The 15,143-nt window shown below is 41.1% G+C and overlaps 1 protein-coding gene across 1 annotated transcript in view; it reads right to left on the bottom strand.

Annotated features, from left to right (window-relative positions):
* The window catches only part of SPOCK1 (SPARC (osteonectin), cwcv and kazal like domains proteoglycan 1), a 329,292-nt gene that overhangs the window by 99,479 nt on the left and 214,670 nt on the right, over window positions 1-15,143 (bottom strand). The window contains exon 5 of the mRNA XM_075715200.1: window positions 1,080-1,212. Coding sequence (XP_075571315.1) covers window positions 1,080-1,212 — 133 coding nt within the window. The remainder of the gene's footprint in view (window positions 1-1,079; window positions 1,213-15,143) is intronic.

The raw sequence follows: 15,143 nt of genomic DNA, 5'->3' as shown, positions 1-15,143 counted from the left end.
AGTCCTTTTTCTGTAGTATGTGTGTACAAGGATGAGATGCTGATTTGCTCCTTTGGCCATGCAAATCCTCCAGCCAGAACAGAAGAGAGGCTTAAATGAATTAGCCATGGCAGCATTTTAATATTTGTGTCCACCAATGGATGAAGAATTCAAGCTGCCTAGCTGAGAAGAGAACATAGCTGCAACATCATCTTTGCTGTTACATTACAGCAGAGAATTTTTTCCCCTGATGACTTTACTTTCCTGGATTTTTGGGGGGCTATTTTTGCATTTTAAAGTTTTACTGGCTATCAAACCTTACCTTGCATGCAGGAAGAGAAGAAACCCTTAGGGGTATTCCCTAAACATGACTTCCAGTGCCTGAAGTGACGTTTAGGGAACATGTGTCCGAGACATGGAAGGCTTTATTTGATAATGGGAGATCTGGACCGTTAAATGGCTGTGAAGCCAGTTTCTTCTATTGAATCAAGCCCTAAGGTGATCATATTTTCAGTATAACAATGAGCCAATTTATCCCCACTGGGTTATGGGAATTTTTTTTTTATGGTACCACATATGCTGCATCTGGCACACAAGCATATTACAACGGTGGTTTAAATGAATTGTAGTACGTTACCCATACAGCCTGGAAACAACAAAAAATTAATTAGAAAAAATAAAAGATCTATCACAGAACAATGATATTGCCAAGTTATTTTACCATTTGGAGACCAAAGCTTAAAACCAAGAACTATCCCAAAATCCTCTTGTCTGAACAAGCCAATCTGATCCAATGAATTTTTTCTGTTGCATCATCAATACTGAAAGTGTTCTACTTCATCGGCAAGAACAAGCTATTTAGAGAAACATGAATCACAAAAGTCATAAGATTCTGATTTGTCATTCTGATTTGCTGTTTGTCAAATATGTAAAAAAAAAAAAAAAAAATCTAAATTTATCAGCACTTTTAACACAGAAATATACCACAAACTAAAGTAGACTCTAATTTAATACTGCCTACTAACGAAAGCTATTTCATCTTCATACTACAGCCTGGATGAGCACGACTGCCAGGATTTCAGGTCACAAGCAGAACTTACCTTGGTGCTGTATGTGTGTCCATCAGATCCACAGACAGTGTTGGCATGCGTCATGGGGCAAGGCTTGCATTTTACCATATTAGCTGGTCCAGTCCAGTGCTTCTGAGCCAAGTTTCCTTTCTTTTGTCGAAGGCTATAAAATAAGAGACACCAGGTTTTTTTGAACATGCTGGTATAAAGCAGAAGAATGAAAGCTCCTCTGAATAAAACAAAGCTGGATTTTCAACGCAGTATTAATTTAAAGCAAGTAAATTAAATGTAGCTCCTAACAATGCTTCTGTAATATGGCACATTACAGCAGGCAATCTGAAAGTCATAAATTAGTAGGCAGTCCTAGATTTACAATACTTAGCAGCGTCATTTTGATTTATAACTACAAATAACTTCACCGAAGAATACAGCATTTTCTTCAACTACACAGCATTTCTGGTGAAGCAGGCAAGTAACGTTACATCAGGTTGTATTTAGAGACATTTTCACCAGGCCTTCTCCGAGTTGCCAAGTTACTATTCAAGTAGCAGCAATTTTAAAAGAAAATCCTTTGAAAAACATTGCAGCTTATATTACGCTTATGAAGATGCATAAAATCACTGAACAACTTTGTCATTGTACGTGCAGTAGCCCTCTCTACGTGCCAGCTACTGAACAGCTGTTATTCTCAGATCAATCACAGTCCCCCTTGGAATGCTATAAAGTGACAGAGAGCATCTCCAAATCTACAAATGCATTTATACCATGGGAGTGACTGTGGTTGTCCTCAAGTCATGGACTAGTCAATTATTGCATTAAAAATGTCTATGAAAAGACATCTGCTCCAAAAACTTATTGCAAAACATGTGCAATTGATTCTGATTAATAGCTCATTTTCCTGTCATAATGAACTACTTGACTGATACGACATTAAGTAATTATCACCAGCATACTGTTGTAAGCTGATTAAAAGTTTGCTTTAGAAACCACAAGTCAATGTTACAATGCAGATTCATTTTGGCCATGTGTACTTGTCGTTCACTTGAAAACATTTACAAGGGAAGGCAAGGCATCGCATCAGCTTTGCTGAAGACTGTTAAGAAAAATAACTGCCATCTGTTCTCGTACCACAGTAAAAGAGATACGATATAACAGTTCAGCTAGAAATACATTTCAATGTGCCGCTGAATGACTTTATCACAGTTTTAGAAAAATATATACAGATATATTTTAAAGCAATTTCACTACAGCTTGCAATTTGCTACACAATACCAGCTCTGATGTAATGACACATTCAGCTGCTAAAATAATAAAAATTCTATTCTTTCATCTCGGTTCTAGTTTTCTTCAAGCCTAACCTTTGTTCACAGCGATAAACAGCACTATTAAGAAGCTTGTGTCCACAGAAGGAATCCAGTCACGATATCAGGAAAACTATGATGTAGTTACCATCACAGCAACATGGTGGGATGACTCGCACAACTGGAGTGCTGCAATGGATGGCTATAAACTCTTCAGAAGGCGTAGGCAAGAAAGGAGAGGCGGTGGGGTAGCCCTGTATGTTAGGGAGTGTTTTGATTATCTAGAGCTTAACGATGATTGGGTTGAGTGTTTACGGGTAAGAATGAGGAGGAAGGCCAACAAGGCAGATATCATGGTGGGAGTCTGTTATAGACCACCCAACCAGAATGAAGAGGCAGATGAAACATTCTATAAGCAGCTGGGAGAACTCTCACAATCTCTAGCCCTTGTTCTTGTGGGGGACTTCAAGATACGAGATGTCTGCTGGAAATACAATATGGCAGAGAGGAAACAGTTTAGGAAGTTCCTGGAGTGTGTGGAAGATAACTTACTGACACAGCTGGTGAGTGAGCCAACTAGAGAAGGTGCCCTGCCGGACCTGTTGTTTGCAAACAGAGGACTTATGGGTGATGTGACAGTTGGAGGCCATCTTGGACATAGCGATCATGAAATGGTAGAGCAGAACAAAGCCCCCGTAATCCAAGGGGAAACGGTTAGCAACCTGCTACACCACCTAGACACACACAAGTCTATGGGGCCGGATGGGATCCACCCAAGGGTACTGAGGGAGCTGGCAGAAGTGCTCACCAAGCCACTTCCAATCCTTTACCACCACTCCTGGCTAAGCAGGGAGATCCCAGCTGACTGGAGGTTAGCAAATGTGACGCCCATCGACAAGAAGGGCCGGAAGGAGGATCTGGGGAACTGCAGGCCTGTCAGCCTGACCTGGGTGCCAGGGAAGGTTATGGAGCAGATCATCTTGAGTGCCATCATGCAGCACATACAGGACAACCAGGTGATCCGGTCCAGTCAGCATGGGTTTATGAAATGCAGGTCCTGCTTGGCTAACCCGATCTCCTTCTGTGACAAGGTGACCCACTTGGTGGATGAGGGAAAGGCTGTGCATGTTGTCTATCTGGACTTCAGTAAAGCCTTTGACACCATCTCCCACAGCATTCTCCTGGAGAAACTGGCTGCTCGTGGCTTGAACAGGTGTACTCTTCACTGGGTAAAAAACTGGCTGGATCGCCAGCCCCAAAGAGTTGTGGTGAATGGTGTTAAATCCAGCTGGTGGCTGGTCACAGGTGGTGTTCCCCAGGGCTCAGTACTGGGACCAGTTCTGTTTAATATCTATCAACAATCTGGATGAGGGGATCAAGTGCACCCTCAGTAATTTTGCAGACGCCAAGTTGGGTGGGAGTGTCGATCTGCTGGAGGGTAGGAAGGCCCTGCAGAGGATCTGGACAGGCTGCATCGATGGGCTGAGGCCAACTGTATGAGATTCAACAAGGCCAAGGGCCGGGTCCTGCGCTTGGGTCACAACAACCCCATGCAATGCTGGACCTTGGGGTACTGGTCAACAGCTGGCTGAATATGAGCCAGCAATGTGCCCAGGAAGGCCAACAGCATCCTGGCTTGTATCAGGAATAGTGTGGCCAGCAGGAGCAGGGAGGTTATCATCCCCCTGTGCTTGGCACTGGTGAGGCTGCACCTTGAATACTGTGTTCAGTTTTGGGCCCCTCACCACAAGAAGGACACTGAGGTGCTGGAGCATGTCCACAGAAGGGCAACAAAGCTGGTGAAGGGTCTGGAGCACAGGGCTGATGGGGAGCAGCTGAGGGAACTGGGATTGTTTAGCCTGGAGAAGAGGAGGCTGAGGGGGGGAGACCTTATTGCTCTCTACAACTACCTGAAAGGAGGTTGCAGCAAGGTGGGCCTCAGTCTCTTCTCCCAAGTAACAAGCAATAGGACAAGAGGAAACGGCCTCAAGATGCACCAGGGGAGGTTTAGTTTGGATGTTAGGAAGAATTTCTTCACCGAAAGAGTTGTCAAGCATTGGAGCAGGCTGCCCAGAGAGGTGGTGGAGTCACCATCCCTGGAGGTATTTAAAAGACATGTAGGTGTGGTGCTTAGGGACATGGTGTAGTGGTGGACTTGGCAGTGCCGGGTTAACAGTTGGACTTGATGATCTTAAAGATGTCTTCCAACCTAAATGATTCTATAAACTATGAAAATAGAAGCCTAGTGTTAAAGACAAAATTCCTTTGAAGAAATTTTCTTAATGCACAAAGCACCTTTCCCTCCTTCAGATGCATTCTGAATTGCAGAATTACCATTAAACCAGACGCTAAATGCTGCAGATGGGGCGTTGCTTGGCCATGAACAGCCAAATACAGCTCTGCAGACATGCTCTTTTATGCTGGGCTGTACAAACCATTTATTTAAAATTTTCAGAGTAACTCTGACTTTTCTGCAGCCCCTTGCCAGCAACAATGCTTTGTTACTATAATGTAATGATTGTCTTATTTTCTGGAACTGTTTTGATTACGGGCATTTCTTTTGACGGCCCAGCACCTCTAAGAAACACACCAACTCAGAGTCAAAAACATGTCTGGTTGTAGTGCTGTAGATACTGATGAGCAGAGACTGGAGATAAATGTAAAAGGTGCTGTGCTTCTCCCTTGCAGACTGCAGAAGGATGGATCATGGTACAAAGAAGACTTTTTACCTTTTCACAGACTTTGATTTCCACAATCTCAGAAGACAGGCCTTTGTCGACATGCAAAATTGTTAAGAAGAAAGTTTAAGGATTAGTGATAGAAAAACAGCTAAGAGATGCTAAACTTGAAGTGTATGATTTAGTGCCATCGTCATCAAAGCCATTAGCCACAAAGCATGCCGAATGGTGATGAGCGACTGAACTAATGAGCACCTCATCAAAATTAAATGTAGACTGAAGTTCTTAACTAGACCAATGCCTAACAAATCACAGGATCATGAGGCTCCGAGTGGCAAGTATAAAATACATTGTACAGCATTTGTGGACCAAACTACATTCAGGCATTTTACGCTATAACCTTAAAAGAAAAGTCCACTCCAGACACGGCTGTTTGTCCCTCTCTGCATAGCCTTACAGCCTTCCTGCTTTTAATTTCTTTAATCCTGCCTCGGTCCCTTCAAGATTCATATTGCAAAGCCAGTTTCTATTCTAAGAGTCTTCTGGAGCTAATAATGTTTTCTGCTCTCCCATCCTCACTTAAAAAAAAAAAGTAGTAATTTAATTTGTTCATTTCAAGTCATTTCAGCAGCTCATCAAGCCTGGTGGCCCTTTCCATCACTTTACTGAGACTGAAAAGAACATGCACAGCCTTAGGCCTAAGCTCTGTTCTTGCTGCAGCTGCACAGAAGCCAACAGCAAGCCATGTGCATAAAGGCAGAGTCTCCCCCTTAGCTAGTTAACTACAACGCTTTCACCTGAACCTGATTTGCAGTGTTTTGCTTACAGACACTGAAGGTAACATTATTCTCTTCCTCCCCAACACATTCATCTTCAGGATCTTCTTTTGATAATAAGAGGAAATCTATTCTCTCAAGGAGAGTGGTATTTAATACCAAGAAGAATTCACAGTGGAGTACATCTTGAAGCATTTTATTCTTTTAAAAAGAGAATGTTAGCAATTTTAGTAGCACTTCATATAACATGCATAACAAGGCAGGGGATTGCTGCAAGAAACCTGCAGCAATCCCAACTTCTGCATGTGTGATTTAATTGGCAGCACAGTACAGCAGCCATTTTGGTTGCAAGAAACAATTTCAAAAGCAAATATATTCTTTCCAAGCTACAGTTTTGTGAGAAACAATAGCACAAGACATCACTGTATTTGAAGTGAGTCAAAAATATTTTTTGTCCACTTGGCCCAGTGAGCAATAACTGAAAATTTTAACTGGATACCCAGATTCCACACCGCCACCAAAAATACAGGTAAGCACCTATTTCCTAGAGAGAACATCTATTTTTCCAAAAGTAAACATGTATTTTTATGGAGTGATATTTTGAGAAGCTGGATAAGACTTCTGGAAGCTTTTCAATCCTATAACCCCTAACAACACATCCAAACAAACAAATTAAAACCTAGACAAGAATATTGGCTGCCATAAGCAGACAGCCTGCAAATCCCTTCTCAATGGAAATGCACATTCACATACTCTGGGAACATGTTTTGCTCTGCTAATCATCTTGTTTTAGAATAAATATGTCAGGAGCAAGGCAGGCCAAAGCAAATTAGACCTTTTTTCTTTTTTTTCTTACAACTTATCCAACTTTAATCCTGCTTTAAGACTCAGCGTTGAAAGGATCTACTACAAATCATTAGTAAATAACAACTGTGCAGAGAGGACAAACCAGACACTCCCCACTGGGGTAAAAGTCTGCCACATTTATAAGGACAAGAGGGCCAAGTATTTTCAATATTCCAGAAGCAAATAGACATGAATGTCTTGCTCAAGTATTAAGACTTACAGGCAACCCCTGCCTGCTTTTGCTTTGCAGATTGGAGAACCAATGCACTGAAAGGCGTAAGACTTAAGGAATCATTAAGTTTTACAGAATTCAGCCTCCTAACATTTTAATGCATAAAGGAATTTTAGCAGTTTAAAACATTCACACTTCAACACAGGGAGAACGATGCACACTGACTCAGCTTCATTACTCATTACACAGACACACTACTTACCACACACTGTGAAAATACAGGGAGACTACATCTGTTTGGCTTGCACAGGAACAGGGAGGACGCAGCAGGGTTTCCAGATGCCACCAGCCAGCTGCTAGGACCATACGTGGTGGCTCTCGACAGCCACACTACGCAGCCTGCCCCAGATCCCCAAACACCTGCACTCCAATGCAGGTCTTCCAAGCACAAAGCTTTGGCTGGGAAAAAGGGAGCTCTGAAGCTTTAGGAAAGCTGGCTCCACCCAAGCTTTTACGGCTTCCAGGTGCGCCGTGGGGAGCCAGAAGCTTAGCCCCAGCGAGAGCTGATGTGTGCAGCTGGCAGCCCCGGGGATGCGAATCACCGAGCCTCTCCCCACCTGGCTGGCGACTCAGGGTTGCTGCTGGCTCTGGGCACCGAGACAGCTGGCGAGGGGGGGGTGAAATCTGCCTTTGAGTCAGCAAAAGTTCATCAAACCCCAGTGCCTCAAACGACACATTTCACATTGAGTCATATTGTTTTTTTAAAAAAAATCCACAACCTTAGCTCCTGACCAAGTCTGTGAGTGGATGATAGGGGCTGTGCTGTTTAGGGGTCTCTGCATCTTTGCTTATAACAATTCTCTCCAGGATGGCACAAAAAAGCATATATGGCAATGACCTCTGGCAAAGCCAGAGGCCAAAATAAAGTCCCTTCTACGAAAAGGATGGTTTTCTTAAATTTACATTTACATTCACAATTTATTTACATTTAATTTTAATGTTTACACAGGTCTTAGAACTGGGAATAGTTTCATTTTTATTTGCCTTGAAATACTCTTGGAACAACTGAAAATTTTAAAATATTTTGAAGTAGATTTTTTAAAAGGGAATAATTTATCTTTTAGGGTGAAACCTGGAGGGGATCAGCAAAGAGCATCATAACCACAATACAGGAAGTGAGAGTGGACATGAAATGGATAAGCTCAGTTTCACCCAACACTTACTTCCCAACTATTGCACAAAGTTCATTTTCTTACCATTTACTGAACTAATTGATAGACTTTAATGAATTTTCTTATTGAGAAGACAATGATCTCTTAGCCCCTGTTCTGCACCCAATTTCTCCTGCTGATGGAGTCTCTAGGTGAAACTCTGGTGAATATAGTACATTATGACTAGGAGGTCTATAAAGACATGAAATTAAAAATGGGACCTTGTAAATTTGATACAGAATGTGTGAATTGAGAATATCAGCGTTTAATTTTGAGACAACAGCTTATCAGAAAACATGACCATATTCTGTTTTAATAAGCTGTATAATTTTGCTACCTAAGATAATACCTATAACTCAGAAAAACAATTGAGAAATTATGATATAATTTAAAATGGAAAATTATATCAACTTTTTTTTTTCAGTTAATATTTGTCTTATCGCTGCCAGCTACAAACAGCCAAAATATCAACAGATTATATAAGCAAGACCAATTCTATGCTTTTATGTAGTTACATTTGATTGTCCGAGTGCAAATTCAATTGAAGCTGTAAATGAACTTTAGTATTAATAAAGATATAAAATGCACTAGAATTCAGATTTTTCATCCAGAAGAAAATTCACAATATTAAGAATATGTTACTCCTCTTCAAGACTGGTTATTCCCAAATGCACATACAGTAAATTAGCAGAGTAAGCACTGATGGATTTAGTGCAATTATAAATCAGGCTCCTTTGAATCCATGTTGGCAGGGTATTATTTTGACAGTCCTGCCGAAGTTTTGAGAGGAAGGAGACAGAAGTTCCTCCTTAGAACTTTAGAACGTATTTAGTAATTTTATTGAACACAAAGAAGACACTTCTTTACCCAAAGGAGTTTTTGTTAGATGAATTTTCAAAGGTCTGCTGCAAATAACAGCACAAAATTTCTTGAAAAAACCCCAACAAACAAGTTACACAATTTCCGCTAACAGAAAGTGTCAGGTAAACAAAATAGAGCGACTGGTACTGCCTCTTCTTGTTCTTCAAGTGACTGTTTCAGTGGTGTTACACAAGCATAGAATTTGGCTCAACAAAATTTTAACTTGACAAACCCAAATTATTTCATGGAGATAAATTGGTGTTACTGAACTTTTAATGACACTGCCACCGGAGGTCTAGATGGTGTTGTGCCAGTTTATTGCAGGCTGCAAGTGACTTCAAGGTCCCAAGGTTGGGCTTTGCAGATGCCTGGACACATAAAGTGCTACAGGGACAGAAGCTCTTGTTCCTGTCTCCTCTGCTCTAAAGCCAGAAGACTGAAACCCCTCAGAGCTCTGGTCCTAGTTGGGCTGATTGCATGGAGGACCATTTCTTCCCAATGGTCTCTTCCAGAGACCTCTTCCACGCGGCAAAGGCAAACTCACCATCCTCAGGGTTTGCAGGTTCCCTGGAAGGCAGGTTGGAGTTAGGCACCCAGCTGGGGCCCCAGCTACTGCAAGGATGCTCCATCTAACCTTTTCTTTAGGTGACTGTGAGTTGTGTGAATGAATTTTCAATTATAGCTCACACGGAGACATTCCTCAAGATTAGGATTAACTTCATCCATCTTTCTTTCTTTCTAGACCTTATATCAACCCCAAATGCCATATGTCACATACAACTACTTATCAATCAAGCCCTACTGAAATAAAATTAAAACATTCAGTGCACCAAAGCAAGTACCAAGTATTTGTGTTTCCTGAGAAATTGGAAGGAGCTCTGACAGAGAAAACTTAAATGGTTTCCAGAAGCTGGAACAATTCACTGTGGAAAGAGTTTAAAATGTACTGCCTGTACCTTCTCTACGCCTTGCGCACAGTTTGTTCTTGTCTCCCTGAAGGAAGCTTATCACACTAGAGATAAACCCAGTAGTGCCTGGCTGTTTCTATCTTTCCTTTGCATAAGCTGTTTCTCTTGTTCTTGAGGAAAAGAATAACAGAGCTGGAATTTGCCAGTATAAATGGCAATGTTCTCTTCTCTCTTTGTGCCATTTTTGTATTCTGTTTCTTAGAGCTAGGAGTGTGGTCTCATTTCTACAACCTTTCATATTTTTCACAAGAGCTGTATATACCTTGAGCTGCTACCAGTCAAGCTGTGTGAATAAAACAGTCTACACACGTTACCTTGAAAAAAAAAGGATATTAAGCTTTTGAATTAGATGCAGACTCCTTATTTAATACAAACACTTTAAAATGAGAACAGACTTACAATTAGAGTAATTTTTCTACCTGGAATTTACACCTTCACATACAAAGAACAGTAACATGCAGAGTTGCCTTGCATTTCAGCATCATCCCATTGGACTTAGATACTACCACTTTCTTTGATTTCATTATTCAAAGAAACAATTTCAACTATCTGATTGTACTAAGGCTGTTGATTACTTTCTCTTGCTGCCTTCATATCTGCTCCGCGACAGATCTAGCTTAAAAGAGCCATAAGAAATAAAAGGCTTCTACCCACTGTACATTGGTAGATATGCAAAGAGTCTTAATGGGGCATGGTGGTCACTGGGGACCTTTCTGGCAAAATGAGGCTTGTTCAAGACTTTGTCCCACAATAAATGGATACTCTACGTGCTTGTTGTTCTTTCGAACAATGACACCGATGAGATTACTTTGGGAATTAAATTTGTCCATTGCTGGAGAGTACCAGTAGCCACAGGACTATTCTCAGAAAGCAGGCTGTACTCAGAAGATAGAGTTGGAGACGAAAAACTTAGGGAAGAGTGAAAAGGAAAATCTCAGCTGTTGAGGTGAAAGTGTATCAGGTGTCATTCCAATGAAACGAGAACTAGGCATTTTCAAGGGAAGAGGAAGAGTCAAGGAAGAGTCAAGCCTCTATTTCTTACCAATAGTAAGATGGCAGTATAAAAATAAGCATCAGGGAAAAAACATACCAGGAGGAACTTGTCAGCTAGCTACAGGGAAAGCTGAATGTTTTGGTATAGCAATATGCTTTGCAAGAAAAAGTCCTGACACATTTTGCAAGGAAAATGCCCTGAAGATTCTTGCATGGACCCTACTAAGTCCAGCTAGCAGCCAACTCTTGAAAGAGAATAAAAGGTCTTGGGGCCCAGGGTGCTCAAGGTTATTGGTTCAGAAAGATGAAGGAATCTTTTTATTTTTTTATTTTCTTACGTGTTTTAAAGGAACAGAGGATTTGGAAAAGTCCGAAGACCTAGAGGGCCAGAAAAACTGTATTCTCTTAGACTGACTGATTCAATATAGCTGCTGCAGGTAATTTCTGAGATCCAGCAACGCTGAGTCAGAGAACCCCCTGAAAGCATCTACTTGAGCAAGGATGCTCAAACAACAGCAAGGTCTGTGTCTAAACAGCTATAATATGGCATTTAAATACGGATACTGTTAAGATGCCAAGACAACTTATTCTGCACCATATCAGGATGTCTCAGTACAAGTATCCTTCTGAGATGTTAGTACCTGGCCTCACTTATTCCTGGACTAAAAATGATAAGATTCCTTATTAAGGTCATTGGAGAAGCACCATGGATTTCTGCCTTTGGGCACTTTAATACATAAAAATGATGTTTGAAAGATCCCCTTACATTCTTACCTGAGAGATTATTGTGCTTACAGGCAATTTTTTTTTAATCTAAATTCTTAATGGTTTGTAACTTTTAGACCTAATACACATGATCCACAGCTGTATAGATATGAAAACTGGCAATGTACACAAAGGAAAAGAACCAAAACAAAAAATCCACACAAACATACAATCCCCGTGTTTTTAAAAGTCATTATGCTCTCTGGAATAATCACAGAATCATTGAATCATTTAGATTGGAAAAGACCTTTAAGATCATCAAGTCCAACTGTTAACCCGGCACTGCCAAGTCCACCACTACACCATGTCCCTAAGCACCACATCTGCACATCTTTTAAATACCTCCAGGGATGGTGACTCCACCACCTCTCTGGGCAGCCTGCTGCAATGCTTGACAACCCTTTCGGTGAAGAAATTCTTCCTAACATCCAAGCTAAACGTCCCCTGGTGCACCTTGAAGCCATTTCCTCTTGTCCTATTGCTTGTTAATTGGGAGAAGAGACAGACTGACAGGCCTGTAGTTCCCCAGATCCTCCTTCCGGCCCTTCTTGTCGATGGGCGTCACATTTGCTAACCTCCAGTCAGCTGGGATCTCCCTGCTTAGCCAGGAGTGGTGGTAAAGGATTGGAAGTGGCTTGGTGAGCACTTCTGCCAGCTCCCTCAGTACCCTTGGGTGGATCCCATCCGGCCCCATAGACTTGTGTGTGTCTAGGTGGTGTAGCAGGTTGCTAACCGTTTCCCCTTGGATTACGGGGGCTTTGTTCTGCTCTACCATTTCGTGATCGCTATGTCCAAGATGGCCTCCAACTGTCACATCACCCATAAGTGTTCACAAACAACAGGTCCAGCATTAGTTCAGTCACATGCCTCACATTCCTTACTTCTACACTCCAAAATAACACAGCTTCTAAACTCTGCCTGTTCTCATGAATTTTCATAAGAGAATTATTTTCCTTTTCATTGTTATTTTTATACTGACATAAAAAGGAATCTCAGACACCAAACTACGTAAAAATAAAATGAAGTGCCTTGAATTTCAAAGGAGAAGGGGAGATAGCAGGAAGTTCATAATTAAAGCTGAAATCTTCTCTACCACTCCTCAGTTTGCAGTAATCTTCAGTAGCCACTTGTGAACCCTGGGTTTTGCATGCTGTGTGAGATGCTGTAACTTGGCACAGAGTGTTTAAATGTGAAGTGCGCAGCAAATTTAATACTTTTGTTGGCATTGGCTTTCTTTCCTTCCTTCTATGACAGCCTACATGTTTTTCCCTGTTACCAGAGAAGAATAGTTTTTAAGAGGATGAAGGTACCTTTTCTCTGCCCAGGATCTGATTATTTTGATATTAAAATATTGTATCGATCAGGTCTGCCTCCTCCTGCCGGCAGAGCTTGCCAAGATCTCTGCGGAAGCTGAATTGCTGATAACGTGCGAGATTAATCTGAGCTGTCACATTTGTTTGGGAAGAAAAGCTGATCGTCACTCACGATGCCCTGTTTCATGCAATCAGACAGCTTCAAAACTGTTTTCTCCAGATCTGGCAGAGCAGTCATTTTCCACCATTTCCCTGCTACAGCTCATATTTCTAGATACAATGCTGAACCCTGTGTGGCTGAGTAGCTGTGCAAACAGAAAGGTGCAAGTTACCTAGTAAGGCTAAAAATCATGGTAGATTTCTTGGCAGTATTTAATAACACCAGAAAATTCCAACACGACTGATGAATCTCCCAGAAGCTGCGGATAGACAAGCTTTCAACTGGTCCTATCCTCGGCCGAACGCAGAGGTCTGTCAAGTGGAACAAGTCAAAACCTCGATGTCTCATGTTTCTGCAGATGTTCAGCTGCTTGGCAGAATGAAACTGTTGGGACAAACTAGTGGGCTGAAATAGGTGGCGGACCCACAGTGCCATTTTTTATCAGCTCTATGTCCTTCAGTATGGTTTATAACCATATAAGTCTTATTTATTCTAGCAATGGCAGTAGTTCACTCACATGCAACACATTCCTTACTTCTACACTCCACAAAGCCCTAGTGCCCAAAAAGTGTGAGTGGTTTTTTGGTTTTGGTTTGGTTTTTTTTTTTTTTTTTCTGAAGCAAAAAGGTTCAGAAATCTTACTGTCACTTTGCAACTGCAGGGGAAAAATCAACGCCCCGCTCCCCCCCCAGCATCCTCAGACAGCTCAGCTGCGTTCTGCTTCATTATGTTGATTTTGCTTTTCCTAAGGCGAATAACATGCAATCCTCACAAAAATTGACATATTGCTGGTAGGGATGAGAAAGTAAATGCATTTTAAAAAATATAGTAATAATTCTTGCCCTTAAGGCACTAAACCAAATGTTTCTTTTTAAAAATGACTGCACAGTACTTCTGTTGTGTGAATACTTGCTACCATGGTACAAACAATCAGTTACAAGCTGTGCTAGCAAAATATTTGCCCCTTCTGACACATTTTATTATGAGAGGCTTATTAAATTCTCAAGAAGGCTACAGCAGATTAAGCTGTTGAGGATTTTTACAATTAGCAGTCATTACCTAAGAATTCGTATAAGATTTCTGAATAGAATTGGCTTGTCAAACAACAGACAATTAAAAAAAAAAAAAAATCAATCCCAAAGCCACCTCCAGAGTATAGTCAAAATCCACTATTCAAGGTTGTTTTGGAAAAATAATCAGAACACTGTTTCCTACGTCAGAATAAAATGAATGTGAGTGAAATGCATGCTAACCAAACCAGTTATAAATATTATAAGGAGCTGGGTAATTTTAAAATCCCATCCTTTTTAGCATCTAAATAGGCTAATGCTCCTGTTGCTTATTCAGCACTGCTGATTTACAGAGCTCAGTACTGTGAATGTCTAAACATTCTGCTGAATTTCTCAACATATTCCATGCTGTCTGTCTGGTTATTTGATACTAGAGATGAAGCTCATACCATTCCCAGCTTCCCAAATGAGGCCATCAAGAGCATTACCCATCTTATATCAGGCTATGTCTTAATGAAAGGTGACTAGAGCTTCAGGAAGGTCCCAAACCAACAGACAGAATTTACATAATCATATTAATTTATGATACTAACTGAATGCACATGATCCAGTCTAGAGACAGCACGTGGTGAAACACACCTTTAGGTAAAATTTGAAGATGAACGCAATCGACATACTTGCCGAAACTGCAAGATATACATTTCATGAGTTACTTCCACTGAGTTATTAAAACTTCACTTTGCTGTGACCTTGAATCATGAAGCCTAGCAACTATGCATTACAAACCATCCATTCTTCCCATATTCTTCAAATATGTAGCTCCATAGGCTCCCCTACCCATGGAGGCTCAAGGTGCCATTAAAATGCAATGTAGCTACGCATTTACACTTTTGAAAGTTTCAGCCTTTTGTAGCAGCTTCCTCAAAAGCGTATTTTACCGTGTGAAAAAGTGGGACTCGGCCAGTGACATATTTAGATATATAGCATAACATTACCCAGGACTTTTACAGGTTTTGTACAAAAATAGATTTAAATACTTT

The sequence above is a fragment of the Pelecanus crispus genome, chromosome 8 (assembly GCF_030463565.1).
Source record: "Pelecanus crispus isolate bPelCri1 chromosome 8, bPelCri1.pri, whole genome shotgun sequence".
Taxonomy (NCBI): domain Eukaryota; kingdom Metazoa; phylum Chordata; class Aves; order Pelecaniformes; family Pelecanidae; genus Pelecanus; species Pelecanus crispus.
This window is presented reverse-complemented; position numbering and strand designations above follow the sequence as displayed.